We start from the raw sequence: 23,337 nt of genomic DNA, 5'->3' as shown, positions 1-23,337 counted from the left end.
GGCATATTGGCTCAGCTTCTGTCGCAAGATCTATATAGGCACCACCTCAGCATGCTGTCACTTCTTTTCTTTCTGCGCCAGCCAGTGAGGATCCAAAGAAAGACCTACCCCTCAGTCACTTTTTGACTGGTCTTCGTTTGATTTTTTTTTTTTTGATTTTTTTGTGTGTGAATATTTTTGAGTGTCTACACTCCTAGTGTGTTGAGGATGTCGTCACGCAAGACTGGGTTCAAGCCCTATGACGTCCGTGACAGATCCGCACCTCGTGCGCTTGTGATGTTTAGATTGCGACCACAACCCGAAGTAGTGCTCTGAGTGCCTGCCCATGAATCTGAAAGCTTTGAGGGAATGACCCCTAAAGCTCATTGCGGCCAGGCGCTCAGCACAGCGTTGCTCCCGACTCCTGTTGAGAAGAAGGTCCCGAGAATGGTCGTTGAGCCCCCCATTCTTCATCATCCCACTCCAAATCCTCGGGAGAGTCGGGTAAGTCGAGGTTCAAAAAGAAGTCAAAGACGAACAAGCTTTCTTCAACTTCATCCTGTCCATCGACCAATGCAACTAAGGAAAAGCAGCGTAGTTGTTCCAGGCCTCAGTCCTTGGAGCCTGTATCTGGGTTGACTCTGCGCAGAGCGACCCCTACCCATCTCTCTGAGTTTTTTTTAGGCTACGCTTCTCATATTTGGGCAGTAAACCTCCACCAGAGTGCCTTCGGGCCCAGTGGAGTTGGTAGGGGCCCCCTTAGGTTCCGCACCGGCAGCTTCAGCCTCTGCTCCAGGGGGCATCCATGGATCCGTTCCTGGATCCGAAACGGAGTTGGACGTACCAACGCGACCTTCCCAAATGATGGTTCAGATATTGACACTCCTGAAGCAGCCTCTGCCCATGGTTGGTGTCCCATCTTCATTGCCAACTTTGACATGGAGCCGGACTGACGTTGCGTGACGCTAATTCCAAATTCGACAGGGACCTTGCTCCCTAGTTCGGATCCTGACCCTTTTTCTTTTGGGGTGGAGTATGGTGAGGACTGGGAGAGGTCGCTGGACCCTTTTCAATACCAGCTAGAAGATCCCAATAACTGGTGGACAGACCTGGGTGAGGCAAGTGGTCTGGACACCTTCCCTGATAGTGGCATGCTTTCTCCTCTACCGTGGCTATGGAGGAGGGAGCTTCCTACTTGGTGGTGGTGCAGAGAGCGGCTGAGGTCCTGGGCTTCGAGCTGCCTTCGGTGGCAGTCAGGACTATCCGCCTGACAGAGGTGCTTCAGCCTGGGGCTTTAATTCTGAATGGCGGACCTCCTGCATTCGCTGGGGTTCACTATAAAAGTGCTGAAGTCAAACCTGACTCTCCCTCAGACGCTCCCTTTCATTGAAGCTGTTCTGTACACAGTGCAGTTTTGGGCTTATCCTCTTGAGCGGCGAGTCCTGGATATACAGGCTATGATACCAATGTTTCAGCATCTATCCTGGATTTCGGTGAGAATGACTCTGAGGCTGCTGGGCCTCTTGCCCTCCCGCATCCTGCTGGTAACGCATGCGAAATAGCAAATGCGGGCTCTGCAGTGGACCTGAAGTTCCAGTGGGTGCAGCATCAGGGGAATCTCTCTGACATGGTCCACATTTCAGATGGAACTGCGCAAAATCTGCAGTGGTGGCTTTTGAACCGCGATTGGGTCAGAGGCAGATCCCTCTCCCTTCCCCAACCACATCTGACAGTAGTGACAGATGCGTCATTCCTGGCATGGGTCGGCCACATGGGAGAGGCAAAGATCAGAAGAGTCTAATCTCCAGCAGAGTCCGGGCTCCATACCAATCTGTTGGAGCCCAGGGCGATCAGCCTGGCATTGAAAGCATTCCTTCCCTCTCTCAAAGGGAAAGTAGTGCAGGTGTTCCAGACAACACCACCGCCATGTGGTACTGCAACAAGCAGGGCAGGGTGGGGTCATGGACCCTTTGTGAGGAGGCTCTGCGCCTCTGAACATGTCTGGAACATCAGGGCATTTCCCTGTTGGTTCAACACCTACCAGGCTCTCTGAATGCCAGAGCGGACAAACTCAGCGGACAATGCCTGGTCAATAACAAATGGCGTCTCCTCCAGAGGTGGGGCAAGGTCTTTTTCAGCAATGGGGAGAGCCTTGGTTAGATCTGTTCGCCTCTGCAGTGAATGCGCAGGCAGCATTTTTGTGCCTTGGAGTTCCAAGGCGACATTCGCTTCGCGATTCTTTTTGTCTAAAGTGGAGCTTTGGCCTGCTGTATGTCTTTCCACCCATATTACTTCTGCACAAAGTTCTCAAGAAGATCAACAATGTCCAGGCCCAAGTAACCCTTGTTGCTCCGAACTGGGCACAAAGAGCCCGTTATCCCGAGCTACTGAGCATTGCCATCGAACTTCAGATTTGACTGCCCCTCCAGGAGAATCTTCTGTCGCAACTCCTCCTTGCGTGGAGATTGAGTGGTAGCTGTTGACAGCTTTCGACCTTCTGCTTGAAGTCTGTAAAGTTATTCTGGCAGTCAGGCGTCCCTCCACCAAAAGGTATACGCCTGTCGATTGACTAAATATGTGGTATGGTGCACAGACAAGTCTGTTGAATCCCCCCCCCCCCCCCCCCCTCTGCCCCTATTTCCAACTTTCTCTTGTTGATAGTATGTTTGGCCCTGCAAGGCACTGCTTTGGGCACCCTCAAAGGTTATTTGTCTGCTATTGTTGCATTTCCGAGATAACCTTACCTACCCTCTTTGTTTAAATCTCCTATTGTAGTAGATTCCTTAAGGGTCTTACCCATATGTTTCCTCCATCACCATTCATAATGCCCCAATGGATCTTACTTTCTTAATGTGCTTTCCTTTTGAGACGCTCCATAATTGTCCTCACAAGCTTCTGACGTTGAAAATAGCCTTCCTTGTGGCTATTACATCTGCCCCCCAGGGTGAGTGATCTGCAGGCATTGTTATCTAAGCCATTCTACCTTTCCATCTAACCTGATAAATTGGTGCTTTGCACCAGGGCTTCCTTTTTGCCAAAAGTGGCCAGACCATTTCATGTAGGCCAATCCATCATCTTGCCTACTTTGTACACACATCCTCATCCTTTTAAGGGAGAGGAGAGGCTCCACCGCCTGGACCCAAAAAGAGCGTTGACATTCTACCTTGATAATACCAAAGAGTCCTGGGTGGAGGATCAACTCTTTGTTGGGTATGTGGGTGCAAAGAATGGTCGGGCAGTGCAGAAGAGAACCATCTCTAGATGTTTTGTTCTCTACATTAAAATTTGCTGCGTATTGGCTAAGAAGCAACCCCCAAAGGGTTTGCCCACTCATTGTACCAGAGTGACAGCTTCAACCGCTGCGTTAGCACGTGGAGTTCCTGTCCTGTACATCTGTCAGGCAGCAACGTGGTCATTGCTGGACACATTTACCAAACACTACTGCCTCGACAGTCAGTTCTGGAGGGACAGGTAGTTTTCCCATTTGGTCCTGCAGGACTGCCTAGTATGATCTTGGTTCACGGACCCACCTTCGGGGGTGGTATTGCTTAGATATCTATTCCAAGGGAAGAAATCTGCAATTAGAAGTCTCTATTAGATGAACAAGTTACTTACCTTTGGTACACCTTATCTGGTAGAGACATATTCTAGTTGCAGATTCCTTACCGACTGTAATGATATGTGAGTTTTGACCACTGACTCCACGTTGCACTTAGCCTAGTAGCAGCCCGTCACATTAGTGACCACCAGCTTCATTTTGCCTATTGAATTTATTTTAGCATTAGCCACTGCCACGTTAAAAGCTGCTAGTAGTTTTCCACATTGTACAATGTGCACATGTTTTATTTTTTTGTGTTCTTTCCCACCAAGGGCTTAGGCTGACAAGAATGTACTCGGACGGCAGGGAAGGTTCTTGTTTTGAATTGGCACCTTGGGATTGTGGCCAAGTCCCAATGTGTTATTTTCAAAGCTGGCCTAGAGCAATCAGCATTTTTTGAATAAATAAACTTCTTCAGTGAGAGGGACGTTCTAACATTTTCCTCTTTTGTTTGTTCAAAGTATTAGAGGCCGAGACAGGGATGTGGAATCGCCGACGCCCGGGACATCTTGTTTGGGGTCAAGGGCTACAAGTTTTTATGTTTACTTTGTCCTTGGGACAAGTAGGCCCAACCCCCTGCAGCACAAACCCTTTGGCTGCCTGATTACAGAGAGTGGAACTCTCTGCAGTTGAGTTAATGTGTTTCCAAAAGATAATGCTGTTCGAACTTGTATTTATGGTTCATTATTTGAAAGTCTTCATTATTAGGGTGAGTGCTGTAAATAAATGTTTTAAGGTCACACTTCACTACTGACGTTGGTTCCAGTACAAAAAAAAAAAAACGTGTATACACATGTTTGAAAAGTTTAGGCTATGAGGCTAAGTATAATGCTCCCAGAATGCTCTCTGATTATATGCAAATGAAGTGTCATTTAGTAAAATGTGTTGATGCATGCTAGTATTTCCCAAAAATATTTCTAATGGAAAATCAGTGTAACCATTTTCAACACGATTATGGGAAGCATGAAAATAAACAAACACTGACAAAGCCGACTGATCTGACATATTTTTATAAGTCTTTTAGTTTCATCAATGCGTGTCTTGTTTTGACATGGCTTTTGTAACACTTTATTGTTGTGGGAGCTACCAGGCCCTCAACATTGTAACAAACACTGGCAAACCCCCCCAAAAAAGTTTTTGAACTCTCTAAAAGCACACCAGCGGCATAACAAAGGCCCCGCAGCCGCCCTCCAGGGGGCCCCTTCAGCACAGCACCTGCCCTGAGTGAGTCTGGAGAGGGGGCTCCTCCATGTTCTTTACAAAGGGGCACCCTCCAGTTTAGTTACGTCACTGATTGCCACTGTAGTTCCTGACACTGAACAAAACTACTTTGTGTGGCAATATGCTCCTTGTGGAAGAGCAGAATGCGATCACTCACAGTAAAGCCGGCCGAAAGAGAGAGAAATAGAAGTTTAATAAAAACAAAATGTCTTTGTTAACACCAGACCTAATTAGGGACCAAGACCCACATGTAGGTAGCTTTTTGCATGTCGCAAACAGCGACTTTCGCTGTTTGCGACATGCAAAAAGCACACTGCGATGCACAAACCCAGTTTTGCGATTCGGTAACCTGGTTACCGAATCGCAAAACGGGTTTGCAACTCGCAATTAGTAAGGGGTGTTCCCTTCCTAATTGCGACTCGCAGTGCAATGTAGGATTGTTTTGTGACCGCGAACGCGGGTGCAAACCAATCGCAGTTTGCACCCATTTCAAATGGGTGCTAACACTTTCGCAAAAGGGAAGGGATCCACATGGGACCCCTTCCCCATTGTGAATGTCACTGTAAACATTTTTTAAGAGCAGGCAGTGGTCCTGTGGACCACTGCCTGCTCTGAAAAAATGAAACGAAAACGTTTCATTTTTCATTTTTCTTATGCATCTCGTTTTCCTTTAAGGAAAACGGGCTGCATTACAAAAAAAAAAACTGCTTTATTGAAAAGCAGTCACAGACATGGTGGTCTGCTGTCTCCAGCAGGCCACCATCCCTGTGAGGGCCGCCATTCGCGAGGGGGTCGCAAATTGCGACCCACCTCATGATTATTCATGAGGTGGGCATTTGCGAAGCCCTTGCGAATCACAGATGGTGTCAGGGACATCATCCTACATTCGGATTTGCGACTCGCAATTTGCAGGTCGCAAATCTGAACCTACCTACATGTGGCCCCAAATTCTTAAAGAAAGTCACAAAAGTGCACCCATGGTATATGTTGTACCCTATAAAATATTTGTGAACTGTATTTTAGCATGGGTAAATACGATGTGTAGATTTGCTCATGTAAAAATCTATTGAGCATTTGCAGGTTCATTTTCCCTCCAGCCACTTTCTTCCCAACCCTGGAAGAAGTTCTAATTCTGCCATTGTCAGGAGTAAATGTCCAACCTTTCTTATTATGGGAAAATATTAGAGAGAAGCTGGTAAAAATCTTTAAAACATGCAGGTTAGTAGGTTTGCAGACTCAAAGGCATTCCAGCCCTAGAACTATTGCTTACTGCTTCCTCCAGCCCCAGTATGCAGATCTGCAGAAAGGTGGCAAAATAAGGAAATTGTTACAGTAGGGATTGAAACTGCAAGTATTTAAGCCCTACTATGGTAGTAGCCCTGGCATAATCAGAGAGGCTATTATCAGAGCACTTACATAATGAGATTGCTGCCATAATTTGTCGCCACACTACATGGCACCAAAGGGACAAGTAGATCTTTTTACAGGACAAGTAGATTTGAGAAGCAACCTGTCCACTGGACAAGTAGATATTTTAATAAATTCCACACCCCTGCCGAGACCAGATGGACCGAGGACAGAGGGTGTTTGCAGATCTCAGGCATATCCAGGACACTGGAGTGTGTCATCCTTCCCGTGAGGATAATTGATCTCTCTCTCCTCGATCGATTTTGGTATCTGGCGATCTGATGCTGAATAGGAGGGAGATGAAGCAGTGATGCCCTTGCCTCATGGTGTGCATATTTGTTAATTCATTATTTGCTTGGACATTCTAATATAGATACATATATGTGCTGTTTATTTTGCAGTTGAGAATCATTTGTACATGTTTTCATTTAATTGCGTGACCGTTTTTAAATGTGTGCTTTCAGCATGCTAATCTCCTTTTAGGAACCTTGCGTAGTGAAATAATAAATGTCTTCTTTGGACTAAGAAATGCATTCCAGAGATTTATGTCAGTGCATGAGTGTTTCAGCTCGGTCATTAGTAAAGCAAAACACCGACCCACCCATCCTCCCTACTCTGCACACTGATTTCTAGGTTCAGGAACTTCCCTTTCAGGGCCCTAGTTCTGACGCACCAGTGGTCATGTTCTTCATGGCTCCACACTCCTGGTGGAGAAAGTTGTGAAAAGAAATGGACGTTAGCGTGCTGGGTGGGGCCTATATATCTGGCAAACATGACGATGGACGTGGAGCTGACCGACGCACCTAACAACGCACAGGGGTACTGCTCAAGGAAAAAATGCTGTATCCAGACTGATGCCTGGGGGACATTCTAAGGTAAGGAATCTGCAACTAGAATGTCTCTACCACATAAGGCGTTACCAAAGGTAAGTAACTTGTTCATTTAAGTAACTTGAAATAAAATATGGGGAGAAGGCATTTCCCATTCTTGGGTCAGAGGTTATTCTTTATCATGTCATTTTGGTGGAGATGCTTTCTAGCCATGCTATAAATAATCCATTGGACAACTATCTTGATTTCTCCCAGCGTACTAGCTGGGATTTCTGAACCACCCTTAGGTGTCTTGGAGCATATGAAGGTTTAGGATAGAATCTGGTTCATGAGTCCAGGCTCCAAGGAAGGCTTCTGCTGGGCAATGTTTTCTAGCTCTCAGTAGAACTTCTTTACTGCTAATTTACTTTAGGTTTGGACATATGCAGTGACGTGCAGACTTCTGAAGTAATTTTAAGGCTGTAATGTGTTTTTCTTCAACATTTATTATTCATAGAGGTGTATGCTTTAATACTCACATCAAAGGGCTGGCAAGCTTTGGTTTTTGTGTCAGAAGCTAAGAATCCTTCATTTAGACTTCTGATGTGAGGAAGAGACCCTCTGAGCCTGCTGTGAAGGTACAGACTTCTGGTCACTGACAGATTGAGACAGGAAAATGAATGTAAGGAGAACAATGGAGGCTGTCTATATAGCAGTAACTGCTTCAGAAGGATAGTAGCCCCCTAAAGCTGACTCATAAACATACAAAATCTGCAAAATCGGAAATTACTTTTAAAGAACCCAATTAAATCACTGTCACCTTCGTCGATAGTCTCTGTGATATAAAAAGCTCAAAATAGTTGCAAAACAGTCTGCTTTCTCATTGACAGCAGATATGGCAATAGGGACCTTACTATCAGTTCTCTTATTAGTGACTCCACAATTCCCTGTGACAAGCAGCATTGCAGTTGCTGAGCTGTATACCTTCTCCACAATAATGCTGATGACGATACACTCTTCCAAACACTGTGGCGAGTTCCCTCACTTGTTACATCAGTTTGGATGTCAACACATAAGACCCTGTCGGTTGACACAGCTTTGTCTGTTACACTGGTGAAGATAGTTTTCCCATCATTTGCAGCAGTGGCTTAATTTCCTTCCATTTCCCCAATTTTGGTGGCTATATCTTTGTAAACATTGTTGGAGTCTCCAGTTGCAGCACATCCTCCAGAAATAGTATTGCAATATTCTAGTATGAAGGATGAAGGTTTGAAAAGAGGTGCCTCCAAACTCAAATGTGGTGTCTTTTTTCGTGAAGGAGGACTACAAAGAAATAGGAAGTAAAACTGTCTCAAGCTTAAAATATGGCACAATAGGCCCCCAAAAATATTATCGACAGAGCAGACATCAGGCTGAACCTCCTCTTTAATCCCATAACAGAGATTTTGATGCACCTTAGTAACCTGTGTCTAATGTTCTCAGATACCAATGGTGAGCGTTCGCTCTAAAGATGTCAGCATCTTTGCAAAATATGATTTTTGACAAGTATATCAAGGTTTGCAAATCTGAGACATCTGGGTTCGTCATATTTCCTTTGTCATCCAATTTCAACACTTTTACTTCCATAGTTTAGTGTTGTCCCCCATGGTCAACCTAATAGATTACTACATCCAGTCGCCCCACCTCCAACTGCTTCTCTTCATTCTTTACCACCTCCACTGCTGCCTACATTTCTGGTGTCTCATGATCCTGAGGATAAAAGATGACCTGTGGGTGACAGTGGAGGTACTTGGATGATGACCTGACCACAGTTCGTTTTATGTTCGAAGTGGTGATGAAAATAATGATAATGTTGGCAGCGTAGGCTCACAGGATGTTGATAATGATTGCCGCTCTAAAGGGTCTAACGATATGAAATCACAGCCTCCTAAAGAGAGCTTCCAATAAATTTGGCTTTGGAAAAATATACTTATTTGATTTTAAGGAAAAGCCATGAAAAAACATTAGAACAGTTGCAGTATTAGACCAGCTATGGGAAGGAGACTTTTGATAATGACAAGCTAAACAACAGTCTCAGCAAGCATCTGTACACTGGATACGAAAAATAAGGCACCAGTCAATTCGTCAACCTTCTTCTTAAATCAAAGTAAAACTTATTCTTTGGTGTCGTCAGCTGCGCGAAGGAGGTCTAGAAATCTGACTCTGCTATTCGCATTTCTGCCTGATAAGGCAGAAAATGAGTAGAAGAGTTAATGTGTTAGCTCTTAGCACAATTAAAATTGCCAATGCTGCAGCAATTATATCAAATTATGACCATCAAATTTGGCACAACATTACTCGATTCTTTAAAAAACTGAGGAGGGCAAATGTCAGGCTATGTCCATCATTAAGGATGGAGAAAAGGCATCTTATAACTTCATTGATGCTTCAGTGTTGCATTTAGGTAAATGGGTAGTATAACTGTAATGCAAATTTATTTGAAAAGTACTTCTTTTAAACCTGGACTCCAGACCAGAAACATTACCTTGTCATTCAGTGGTAATAGTATTTTGGCATTATGGTGGATGACACTTTGCAAAGCATGAAGACTGACATGCACACATGCTCTTTAAGCCCTTCACAGAGATCAGTCTTAATATGGTTGCAGAAGGCAGTATCAAAGATGCTATCAATATGGCAGTTGCCACCAGTCTTCGCAGTATGGCTACCAACAGAATTACACCAGACAGCAAAAGCAACAACATCAGGTAGGTCGAACCATAGGTGCAGCAGAGTCCAGTCATCATCCCTTAAAGGTTAAAACAAGAAAACTTGACTCGGTCAGCCAATTCTCTTCCCAGTTAGTCCTGCCAGTAGGGCAGAGGATGCAGTTTTTTCCATCAGGCAATGTAGGAAATAAGGCTCACAAGTGGGTTCTGAACATTGTCAAAATGAAACACACTCTGGAACTTTTACACATCCCACTAGATAATCCACCAAATACAGTGGTGGAAACAAATCTGTTGAAGGAAATATTAAAACTAATTCAGAAAGGAACAATAGAATTTGTATATTCGCATCAGAAGTAGGAAGGCTTATCTTGCAGGTTTATTGTTATTCTGAAAAAAATGGTGACTTGCATCTTGGATTTGCAAGTAATAAACAAGTATCTGAAAAGGCATGTTTTCAGCGGTCTTTCTGTTTCCCGGACAAACTTGTTTATATCAATAGATTTGGAAGGCTCCTGTTTCAAAATAACAACTCATCCATGTCACAGGAAGTTCCTATATTGTATGGTAAATGGCCATCATTTCAAAGTACTTCTGCTTGGTGTAAAAGTAGCACCAAGAACATTGACCAAAATGTGCGGCCCTGGTAGCCACCTTGTAGGAGGCTGGACTGGCTTGTAGTGAGTACCTAGGGGTACTTGCACCTTGCACCAGGCCCAGTTATCCCTTATTAGTGTATAGGGTGTCTAGCAGCATAGGCTGATAGATAATGGTAGCTTAGCAGAGCAGCTTAGGCTGAACTAGGAGACGAGTGAAGCTCCTACAGTACCACTTAGTGTCATATGCACAATATCATAAGAAAACACAATACACAGATATACTAAAAATAAAGGTACTTTATTTTTATGACAATATGCCAAAAGTATCTCAGTGAGTACCCTCAGTATGAGGATAGCAAATATACACAAGATATATATACACAATACCAAAATATGCAGTAATAGTCTTAGAAAACAGTGCAAACAATGTATAGTTACAATAGGATGCAATGGAGACACATAGGGATAGGGGCAACACAAACCATATACTCCAGAAGTGGAATGCGAACCACGAATGGACCCCAAACCTATGTGACCTTGTAGAGGGTCGCTGGGACTATTAGAAAATAGTAAGGGTTAGAAAAATAGCCCACCCCAAGACCCTGAAAAGTGAGTGCCAAGTGCACTAAAGTTCCACAAAGGACATAGAAGTCGTGATAGGGGAATTCTGCAGGAAAGACACAAACCAACAATGCAACAACGATGGATTTCCAGCCGAGGGTACCTGTGGAACAAGGGGACCAAGTCCAAAAGTCACAAGCAAGTCGGAGATGGGCAGATGCCCAGGAAATGCCAGCTGTGGGTGCAAAGGAGCTGCTACTGGATAGTAGAAGCGTAGGTTTCTGCAAGAACGACAAGGGCTAGAGACTTCCCCTTTGGAGGACGGATCCCTCACGCCGTGGAGAGTCGTGCAGAAGTGTTTTCCCGCCGAAAGACCGCCAACAAGCCTTGCTAGCTTCAAATCGTGCGGTAAGCGTTTTTGGATGCTGCTGTGGCCCAGGAAGGACCAGGATGTCGCAAATTGCGTCAGGAGAGAGAGGGGACGTCGAGCAAGACAAGGAGCCCTCTCAGCAGCAGGTAGCACCCGGAGAAGTGCCAGAAACAGGCACTACGAGGATGCGTGAAACGGTGCTCACCCGAAGTCGCACAAAGGAGTCCCACGTCGCCGGAGAACAACTTAGGAGGTCGTGCAATGCAGGTTAGAGTGCCGTGGACCCAGGCTGGACTGTGCACAAAGGATTTCCGCCGGAAGTGCACGGAGGCCGGAGTAGCTGCAAAAGTTGCGGTTTCCAACAATGCAGTCTGGCGTGGGGAGGCAAGGACTTACCTCCACCAAACTTGGACTGAAGAGTCACTGGACTGTGGAAGTCACTTGGACAGAGTTGCTGGATTCAAGGGACCTCGCTCGTCGTGCTGAGAGGAGACCCAAGGTACCGGTGATGCAGTTCTTTGGTGCCTGCGGTTGCAGGGGGACGATTCCGTCGACCCATGGGAGATTTCTTCGGAGCTTCTAGTGCAGAGAGGAGGCAGACTACCCCCACAGCATGCACCACCAGGAAAACAGTTGAGAAGGCGGCAGGATCAGCGTTACAGAGTTGCAGTAGTCGTCTTTGCTACTATGTTGCAGTTTTGCAGGCTTCCAGCGCGGTCAGCAGTCGATTCCTTGGCAGAAGGTGAAGAGAGAGATGCAGAGGAACTCGGATGAGCTCTTGCATTCGTTATCTTAGGAATCCCAAGAGACAGAGACCCTAAATAGCCAGAAAAGAGGGTTTGGCTACCTAGGAGAGAGGATAGGCTAGCAACACCTGAAGGAGCCTATCACAAGGAGTCTCTGACGTCACCTGGTGGCACTGGCCACTCAGAGCAGTCCAGTGTGCCAGCAGCACCTCTGTTTCCAAGCTGGCAGAGGTCTGGAGCACACTGGAGGAGATCTGGGCACCTCCCAGGGGAGGTACAGGTCAGGGGAGTGGTCACTCCCCTTTCCTTTGTCCAGTTTCGCGCCAGAGCAGGGCTAAGGGGTCCCTGAACCGGTGTAGACTGGCTTATGCAGAAATGGGCACCAAAAGTGCCCATGAAAGCATTTCCAGAGGCTGGGGGAGGCTACTCCTCCCCTGCCTTCACACCATTTTCCAAAGGGAGAGGGTGTAACACCCTCTCTCAGAGGAAGTCCTTTGTTCTGCCATCCTGGGCCAGGCCTGGCTGGACCCCAGGAGGGCAGATGCCTGTCTGAGGGGTTGGCAGCAGCAGCAGCTGCAGTGAAACCCCGGGAAAAGGCAGTTTGGCAGTACCAGGGTCTGTGCTACAGACCACTGGGATCATGGGATTGTGCCAACTATGCCAGGATGGTATAGAGGGGACAATTCCATGATCATAGACATATTACATGGCCATATTCGGAGTTACCATTGTGAAGCTACATATAGGTAGTGACCTATATGTAGTGCACGCGTGTAATGGTGTCCCCGCACTCACAAAGTCCGGGGAATTGGCCCTGAACAATGTGGGGGCACCTTGGCTAGTGCCAGGGTGCCCACACACTAAGTAACTTAGCACCCAACCTTTACCAGGTAAAGGTTAGACATATAGGTGACTTATAAGTTACTTAAGTGCAGTGAAAAATGGCTGTGAAATAACGTGGACGTTATTTCACTCAGGCTGCAGTAGCAGGCCTGTGTAAGAATTGTCAGAGCTCCCTATGGGTGGCAAAAGAAATGCTGCAGCCCATAGGGATCTCCTGGAACCCAAATACCCTGGGTACCTCAGTACCATATACTAGGGAATTATAAGGGTGTTCCAGTAAGCCAATGTAAATTGGTAAAATTGGTCACTAGCCTGTTAGTGACAATTTGAAAGAAATGAGAGAGCATAACCACTGAGGTTCTGGTTAGCAGAGCCTCAGTGAGACAGTTAGGCATCACACAGGGAACACATACCTATAGGTCACAAACTTATGAGCACTGGGGTCCTGACTAGCAGGGTCCCAGTGACACATAACAAACATACTGAAAACATAGGGTTTTCACTATGAGCACTGGGCCCTGGCTGGCAGGATCCCTGTGAGACAGTGAAAACACCCTGACATACACTCACAAACAGGCCCAAAGTGGGGGTAACAAGGCTAGAAAGAGGCTACTTTCTCACACACCTACCTAAAAGATCAAGTTTATCAATTTAGCTTTACCTGGGCTGATGGCTCATACAAACTCCATTGTATGTTCAGGCATGCAGGGCAGTTTGAAGAACAGCATCTGTTTTCAAAACTGGGTGTGGCTCTGAATGTTAAAAACAGTATCTGGGTCAATCCAATTAGTTTTCTTTTAGGCTAGAATTCCTACTAACGATTTGAGAGCATTTCCCTCAAAATAAAAGTCAACAATGGGATTTTCGTGTCCATTTTAATGTACAGTGACTGAACTAAATGAAATATGTTATTGGGTTGCATGTCTTTGTGTATACCACTGATTCCTCATGTTGTTGAAGAATGAAACCTGTCTAGGAACAGCTAAACATATAGTGATGTCAGGACATAGTAAGTAGATTAAGACAACAGTGTCAAGGTAACAAGCACAGTGTATTAATTACTCAATAAGTGGATGGTAGAACAGTGTGTTGGCAAGTCAAAGACTTGCTCCTTTGGATCTGCCGATATATTTGACAATAGGCGTTTTTCAGTTTGGATTGGGCAATATATATATATATATATATATATATATATATCTATAACTCGTGGAAGTGAAATTGGCTGTCGATGGCTTTTTCCTCTAAGTGAAAGATTCACATGTGTCAATTTGATCAGACAACACAATAGCAGTGTACTACATCAGCTAGCAAGGGGACACAAGGTCTCTTTCGTTCTTGCTGGAAGCACAAAATCTCTACAGCACAAGGTGGAGTTATATGTAGAACATGTACCATGTCTGGAAAATGTCAGTGCAGATGCTTTCAGGAGAATAGGATCAGAAAATCACAAATGGGTGCTCTGCAGAAGACAGCATAATCTTTTCTGTGCTCTATGGTGTACATGTGACATGTTCACATCTCACCAAATCTTCAAATGGGCATATTTTCTGAGCAGATTGTCCAATCCAATATCTCAATGGGAAGCTTTTCGATCAACTGTAAGGGTGTGTTATTTACTTCTTCCCTCCGATACTTGTAATTTCCACTGTGCTCTACAAAATTAAGAGGGAGTCTTGCAATGTCATACTGATAAATCCAGCATGGCCAAAGCAGCATTGGTTTCTAGAGCTGTGGAGAATGTTTGTTCTGCTTCTATACAATTCAAGATGGATTCTCCTCTACCATCGTGTCACAGTGCTCAGACTCTGCATTAAAAAACATCACTTTCTACAGCACATAGTTTGATTTTACAGGAGTTGGCATTTGGTGCCTTAGATGTCTGAAAGACTGATATGCCTAGGGACTTGTTCTCCTCCCACTTAGAAATCATTTGGAATTAAATGGAAAAGATGCTATATTTGGACAAGATCTAAAATTCTGGATTTGCTTAGGACTTCCCGGCACCAGTTTTTACCTTACCTCTTGAATCAGACTCAAATCAGGAATATGTTATTCATTGGTTAGAGTGAATGTAGCAGCTATCTCTCTGTTTCTGAGGTTGAATGACCATATCTTTGCTTTTTTCATTAATGATTGTTAAGGCGTTTATTAGAGGTTTATTCACATATTTCCCACCAGTAACAAAGAATGCACTGGCATGGGAACTGAATATGGTTATGACCACCATGATGAGGCCTTTATTTGAACCTTTCACAGATCCACAGATCAAGATTTGTCTCGAAAGATAGCCATTTTGCTGGCTATAACTTCTACAAGAAGAATCAGTGAGATACATGCAATGTGAAGTAAAGATTTGTACCTTTGTTTTTGTAAAAACAATGTGGTTCTCAAATGTAATCCTAAATAGATCCCTAAATGAGCCTAATAGTATTTCCTACTTTTTAACCCACATTATAACCGTGCCAGCCGCCCTCTCTGTGAGAATCGAGCATATCCTAGATATGAAGAGGCCATCAAAGCACTCTGAAACATAAGGAAACAAAATGTCTCAAATTATAAACCTGTGAGCACTGGGTCCGAGGGATTTCTGGGACTCCAGAGACAATGGGGCTAAAAAAAAAAAAACTGCTCTGACAACTGTGGTAAAGAACTCAAGTAAATTGGTGATGTATATGGCTACCGGCTGCAGCAGAACAGGAAGAGAGGGTCTGCCACAGTTGCTCTGCAAGCACAGGACAGCTGAACAGGACAGCTGGTCAGGACACTGGGGGGGAATGGAAACCAGGTGGAGACTCCAACACCAGCGAGAGAACAACACGGTACACCATCTGGGAGATCTGAAGCAGACTGGACTGCAAGAGAGCGCAGTGGCGGTAGTAGAGAGACTGGAGAATCGGACGACACACCGTGGGAACCTCGCAAACACAGAGGAAGATTGGGTCCTCAATGGAGACTGTAATAAGTGAGCTGCAGAGTTGATCCACGGTGTACATGTGACAGAAATAGTAGCAGGACTCACATGAGGGCAGAAGTGCACAGCTCCTGGCCTCAGGGCCTGGCTCACGTGCTTAAAATGCACTAAGTATAGGTAGCATGACTCGCACTGGACAGGACTAAGTGAAAAAAAGAATGACAAGAATGGGGAAGAACACAGTATACAAGACCAACAAAGATGGGGGGGGGGTGCGTGAGGGCTATATAACTACAACCTGATATGTACTGGATGGAGAGAAAAGAATGCTAGGAATGGGAGAAAGCAATGCAAACAGCAGCCCTAAGGCACAAACAAACTACAAATAGAGAAGCAAAAATTATATCAGAAAATGGGACATATAATTACAGCTGTACACAAGCATGAAGGAACTAAACTACATGGCCCCATAAGAGGCCACTCAGGGCCACCCTCTCAAAATACACTGAATATGACACCCCAAAACCCCACATATCGAGTCAGGGGAAAATGCTTGGGGTAAACTAAACTGCAGTCAATCAGTTGATTTATAGAGGACTGCTTATCACCCTTGAAAGTATCCAGGGCTTGCAGGTCCGAGGGGCTTAGTTGAATAGCCAGGTCTTGAGTGCTTTCCAAAATTCTGGTAAAGAAGGGGTGGTCCGGAGCTGCAAAGAGAGGTTATTCCATGTCTTTGCTGCAAGGTAGGAGAAGGCATGTCCCTTATTTCTGCTTCAGGAGATGCTAGGAGTGTGGGAGAGGGAGCGTAGCTGCCTAGATGGTTGGTTAGTGGAAGCTCAGGAGCTGGTTGATGTAGGTGGGGCCTTGGTTGTGAAAGGCCTTGTATGCACAAGGAGCAGCAGATTGAATTGGCATGCCTTCTGTTATTAGAGTCAGTGGAGTTCTCTGATATAAGGGGTAATGTGAGTTTGTCGGGGGAGGTCGAGGACGAGTCTGGCTGTGGTGTTGTGTATAGTCTGAAGTCTCTGTAGGAGGTGAACGTCGATCCGTGACTAGAAAGCTTTGCCAGAGTCCAGTTGGCTGGTGATGAGGGCATGTGTGACTGTGCTACTTGTGTCTTGGGGAAGCCATTTGAAGATTTTTCGTAGCATGCGCCTGGTGAAGGAGCAGACGGAGGAGATGTCATTGATCTAGTACTTCATGGTCAGCTTGGGGAGGTGGGGGGAGGGTTGGTGTTTATGAGGATCAGTACTTTTTTGTCATGTTACGCTTCAGGCAGTTGTCCTTCATCCCGTTGGTGATGCTCGTCATGCACCTGTGGAAGTTGGCTTTGGTGGTGGTGGGGTCTTTCGAGAGGGAGAGGATGATTTGAGTGTCCACATAGGATATGATGTTGAGTCCATGGGATCTGTCAATGTTGGCAAGGGGTGGGGTCATGAAGTTGTTGAAAACAGTAGGGCTGAGGGATGAGCCATGGGTAACACCGCAGATGATTTCCTTGAGTTTTAAGGTTAACAGTGTACTCCTTTGTATCCCTGGAGGCCACTCCAGAGGAAGCACACGGGCTAGGATGAAGACTCATTTCTAAGAAGGATCTGATGGGCTGTCTTGCAGATTTAAAAAGGACTTTGATAAAACGCTGTCTAAAGTACTCGTCTTTAAAAACAGATATAAAAAGAGACTTGGAAGTTATTACTTGAGAATCCACTCCATTGAACAATCTTTCCAGTCATTACCTTATGAGTCAAGTAGCTACATCGATAGACTTCCCAGAATCCCAGATTAGACAACTTACAGACAAGTGTGAAGACCTGGAAAAAGAGTCAAGGGGAGATAATGAAAGAATTTGCAGCCTGTGCGAAGGGGCGGGGGTGTTTGTAAGACCATTTTTTCTTCTTTTATAGACTATGGGCCTGATTCTAACTTTGGAGGACAGTGTTAAACCGTCCCAAAAGTGGCGGATATACCACCTACCGTATTACGAGTCCATTATATCCTATGGAACTCGTAATATGGTAGGTGGTATATCCGCCACTTTTGGGACGGTTTAACACCGTCCTCCAAAGTTAGAATCAGGCCCTATGTATTGATACTGTTTTTCTCTAAGAACACCATAGGGTAATTAGATTCGGTTGTAAACGGAACCAGAATAGTTGCATGAGTTATTTCATTGAGTAAACTCAGCTACTCATCCATCCATCAACACACACGTGTTGGCAGTCTTTTATCTTCATTATGCAAGGTGCTTTCCATGTACAGCCTGGAGGAAGATGTTTTTAATAGCACACTATAATTAACGGGTTGAAACATCAATTGATTATAAGAGTGGGCTTGCACCACTATATAAAGCTGGAAACTATACTAAAGCACATGATTGCCGGTTCAACAGAAATACTTTGAATACTGTGCGGTCAAGGCCCTACTTGATTCATTTTGGATTTTCTATTAATAATACTTTTATATTATACACGATCACTTGCTGCACGGGTACTATTGTCACTGCACACTGAGCACTCTTTGTGAAATGTATTGTTGTTATACGTGAAGTAAACTGTTGCATAAAATATAGCATTTCACCTTGTGTGTTGTCTGATATGCTTTAACAATGCAATTGGAGAGCATTGCTAGGTAATCTCTTTCTAAAGGGCTCAATTGATAGAAATAACATATCCAACAGAATCACTGTACATATATACTGATGTTTCATACAATGCACTAAGTTTTCTGAAAAGAAATCTAACAATAAGGTCTAATGATACTTACTTAGGGAGGTATACAGTTTATAGCACATTTGACCATGTAAGGCATATTTGAGGAATAGAACTAATCAGTTGCAGTGCCTTTTCGTCTGTTCCTTCTGTTAAAAATGACGTAGTCTTCCCAATATAAAGACTAATTTTGCAAAAAGGAACATCTGCTACGGCAGTATTGTTGGGAAATACATCCTTTGTTTAGATCAGCATTGGGGCCCACATGAAGGGCATTAAAGAAATGCTTCTGCCATTCCTGCCTGGATGTAAATGGCAGAGCCGAGACAAATGTAGTAGGAGTAAGTCTGACAAATATGTTCAGATGAGGACGCCATTTTGCTTGCCCGAATACATCATGGTTGCTAATCCATACAAAAATAAGGTGAATCTAACAAAGTTGCATTGGTAAAGAGAATAAGTCACGCAGTTTTTGATGCCAATATCCTAGACTGATAAACATTTGACTCTCACTCTCTGATGTGTTGTAGTGTTAGAATCTGTTCCTTAGTTTGCAGAATCTAGATGGTGGGTATATGTGTTAAGGACCGAAAAGCAAAATTTCTGTGTTTAGGTACTCTATGCCATTTACTGGAGATTCTTGGGTGGATATCAAATTGTTTTTAAATAAGCTTGTGAATCTGTAAATATATTAATGCAAGAGAGCTATATTTGTAAGTGAGTGACTTATTTTCTTCTGTCATCTGAACCTTCTTCACCCAGCTTCCACTGGATGGAATTGGCTTATGTAGAATCCTATTCTGATGGCTGCATCACTGATCTAAATTGTACAGAATAGCACATTATTGACACCACTTGTTAATGTCATTAGAATTTTAGACACTTCCTCCTAATGAGGTCTATAGAGACTAAAACACAGACTGATTTGTGTTACAGTTCCAGCTTCACAGTATTCCTGGGCATGTAAGCATGTAAACAAGTAAAGGAGCCCTAGTGTAATGATATAATGGTAAAGACAAGTAACTTCTTTTCATGCATACCCTGCTGTAATATGTGCGGAGTGCTGTATTGGTTCATACATGAGCAATGTTCAATGATTCTAATCTGTGGTTCCTGTCTGTCCTCTTTTTTCCCATCCTGCTCCGTCCCATTTCTCTTATCAACTCATGCCCCTCTTTCCTTACTGCCTCTTCCCACACTGCCTAATTTCTTCTTGTCTTCAATGCCTTTCTCCTACATTACACCTCTCTCAAACATTATCTTTGTCTATTACCCCTTCACTCACTTCTCATCTTCTCTTTTTTGTTACTATTCCTCTTTCCTTTAATCCTTTCTGAATTGCTGTCCTGCCTTTCCGCACTCTCCTCATACCCTTCTGCTTTCTTTCCCTGTTTGGCCCATATGCCTATTTTTCCCCTCTATACCTGTGCTCCATGTCTTCCTTGCTTTTTCTTTTATCTCTCCATATTTCACCATGCTGCTGGATCCCTCGCAGGCCGCTTCTTTGATGAGAATGAGTCCCCAGTTGATCCGCAACATGGTTCTAAGGTGGCGGATTATAATGGGGATGATGGTAATGTTGGTGAGTATGAGGCAGACAAGCAGGCCGAACTGGCTTACAATGAGGAGGAGGATGGTGATGGGGGTGAAGAAGACGTTCAAGGTGAGCTTGGGCCTGGTCTCTGTGCTGTTATAGTACATGTCCTTCCCAAGTTACTGGCCACATGAGCTTAAGAGCCTTCATTACTGGTCTTTGCTAATCTGACTAAAGTCGGACTCACAAATCACTTCAGCCAACTTTGTGCATAATTTGGTAGTTTGGATCAAGCACACAACACATGGCCCCCAAACTCATGATAACAGAGTGAAACTGATGACAAAGTAAAACAGAGTTTCCAGGACTCAATAGTTAATCCTTAAAAACAAAGTGCCCGTATTGTACAACCACAGCAGCTAAGTGTTGAAAAGAGTAGATGTGAATTCGCTAGTGGAGCACCGAGTGCCTAGGACATCTAAATGCCACTGCCAGTTCCATATTAGATACCTAATTAGACTGTGCAGAGTTAGATATCAAATCTTTCTGCTGTTCTGAAACAATATAAGAACACACTTGATAGAATAGAATTGTTTGGATCTGACAGCTGAATTCTGCTTACAGTGACCTGTGGCAGTCACAAATGAGAGCTTCATCCTGCAGTAGTGGGCTACATATTTAGTCATTGAGGCACTCCTGTTTTCCACAAGCAGGAAGAGGAAATGCAATCTATTTTGCTCTCTGGAGTGTCCTGGGATGCCACAGCCATTTCCTCTGAACGTTGCTTTCCCCCACTAATCATCAGATTCAAAGGGTTCTGTAGTTGGTTTGCATGTACAAAGTGCATGTACTTCTCATTACCCTAGATTGGACTAGAAGGCCATGGTGTCAGGATATATTACATTGGATTTATTGATATAACCGCAACTATGTTTTTTGTACTAGCACTTTAGATTCCTGTACGGAGGGCCATTAGTTGACAATCCAGAAGGGGGGGCAGTCCCACTTATATAGCGGTAGAAGGGGCTTGGACAGCATGGGCATTAATATAAATGACTCAGTATAAGCTCATGCACAAAAGCATTTTAGCGCTCTGCCTGCCTGGCTATACAATTCAACTGTTAACAACAACTAGGACTTACTGGAAATGTGCTGAACCATTGATATATTCATAACTGTATGATTTTGCACTAAAACTATAGTCCATTGTCGCAGAGTCCGTTGTTAGTTTGGGAGTGTAAGTCTCCTGAGATTACAGTAAATATTCGCACTTTCAATTAGGCACTGTTTTATTGTTTAATTTTTTTAAACGATAGGCACTCAAAGTTTTAATTAAGATAATTGGTTATTGGTGGTTTTATATTGTAATGGCTTTAATTAACTAAACAATTAGCAATTAAGCTAATTATACTGACATTACAATTGGAGGCTGTTGTTCCGGTAGCCGCTAAGGGAGGAAAGTCTGTGTTCCAGTGGATATATGTGTTTGTGGGGGGCGGGGATAAAGTTATTCCAGTTCTCTTCGGTGACTCTGAAAGTTTGGAACAAAAAGTGTTTGCTTTCCTTTCCTATACTGTAACAGATGAGGTGATTAAATCTTTTTAACAAGGAGATGCCCTTTCACTAGAGCTATTTATTTGAGAAGCTGAGAGGTGTCTGTAAATTAAGGCCATTTTTTCCTCTAATAACTAGTAATCTGATAGAGACCTCTAGCAACAGATTCCTTACCTTAGACTTATCCCTAGGCCTCAGACTGGATCTAAAATTGTTTTAAGCAGTACCCCTGCACACCATTAGGTGGCGTCATCCGGCTCCATATGGAATCATCCGCACCAAAAGTGATGTGTGTGGTACCTATATAGATACCATCTGTGCATTCTGACATCAGTTTTTCCCTTTCCCACACCAGATAGTGCTCATCCAGTCTGACCTACCTCTCAGTCATGTTTTGAGTAGCTTTTTTGTAACTTTTTGTCAACTTCTTGGAGATCTCACCTCGTAGGAAGGTATGTCACCTAAGAAACCAGCTGGTTTCAAACCATGTGGTTTGACACTTTGGCCCTCATTATGAACACAGCGGTAAACACCGCTCCACCGGCAGTGGCGGTAGCAGCCGCCAACAGATGTGCGGTCCGAACCATCAAATAAGGAACCATCTGAAACACAGGCATCCTGAAAACCACTCACCACCAGCAGTGGGTGCCGACAACGACGGCAGAGCCCGCCCACAGGCCGACGGAAAGGCCCTACCCGCCCATCAAATAATGAAGCACTAGACTGCCATCAGTTCCGGGGCGGGAACCACCGCCACGCAAAGCCAGGCTGAAACAAACCAAATATAAGGAAACACTCACCGGAGGCCCACACAACACGTCGAAGCAGACTTGGAGAGAGAGTTGCAGATCATGCCAGCCCTGCTCCTTGCCATATACCTCCACGACCAAGACCGCTGACGAAGACGACGACGGTAAGTACCGTAACCTCTGAAACAAGGGAAGAAAGGGCACAGTTACATATCCACCCACTCCACCCACCCTGCAACGCTCTCACAACCCTTCACAGCAGCACAAGCCATACACCCCACAGCAAGAGGTACTTACCCGACACAAGGCAAATCCAACATGGCCAAAGTACATACATGTGCCCCACACCCACAAACAATGAAACGAGAGACCAAGAACCAGAGTGTGCCTCTAACACCACGGGCTACACATTAACCTTTAATATGCTCACTGAGCAACAGAAGTGCATAGAAGGCCAATGGCCGGTCCATAGTAAAATAAGCCAGATGGGCCACAATGGCCCCAACTTGACTCCCACAAGTGCTACGGTACTCCACCTCATAGGGGCAACAATGGGGCATCCAGGCACCTCAGGGAACAGGGGCAGTGGGTGGTGGGGGTGGGGATTTATGACGGGGGGCCTAGATTTTCATTTGGCAGGTGGAGGGGGTTTGGTTTTGCCCTTGGAAGGTGGGGGAGTGGGCTTGAACCGGGGGTGGCAGATGGACCAGGTTCAGCACGGGGCTTCTTTCTCTCTGGGGAAGGGGCACGGGAATGTGAAGGGCGGACAGGGGCGGGCTGTGACGTGGGAGGAATGGACAGGGCCAGGAGGTGAGCATGTTTAGGTACGAGACTGGGTGGGCCAGTGGGTTGGAATAGGTCAAAACAGGAGAGAGGAAAAGTTTCTTAGGTGCAATTGGGGTGGACCTGGGGGAAGGCGTGGGAGTAGAGGTAGAGGGAGTGGTCGTAAGAGGTGTAGGTGTACGTGATGTGGGTGCAGGTGACTGGACAGTATGCTGAGGTGTGATGGGTGGGTGTTTTGGTGCGTTTTAGTGTCTTGG

At 44.8% G+C, this 23,337-nt stretch overlaps 1 protein-coding gene across 3 annotated transcripts in view; it reads left to right on the top strand.

Annotated features, from left to right (window-relative positions):
* Positions 1 to 23,337, top strand: part of GOLM2 (golgi membrane protein 2) — a 446,718-nt gene that overhangs the window by 402,366 nt on the left and 21,015 nt on the right. Inside the window, exon 9 of one of the 3 annotated variants that reach the window (XM_069222962.1) lies at positions 19,956 to 20,123. The exons of 1 other annotated variant lie outside the window; for it this stretch is intronic. In XM_069222962.1, coding sequence (XP_069079063.1) covers positions 19,956 to 20,123 — 168 coding nt within the window. The remainder of the gene's footprint in view (positions 1 to 19,955; positions 20,124 to 23,337) is intronic. One more of the 3 variants, XM_069222963.1, reaches the window with a different exon arrangement.

Source organism: Pleurodeles waltl, chromosome 3_1, assembly GCF_031143425.1.
Source record: "Pleurodeles waltl isolate 20211129_DDA chromosome 3_1, aPleWal1.hap1.20221129, whole genome shotgun sequence".
Taxonomy (NCBI): Eukaryota; Metazoa; Chordata; class Amphibia; order Caudata; family Salamandridae; genus Pleurodeles; species Pleurodeles waltl.
Note: the sequence above shows the minus strand (reverse complement) of the source record. Positions and strands in the feature narration are given on the sequence as shown.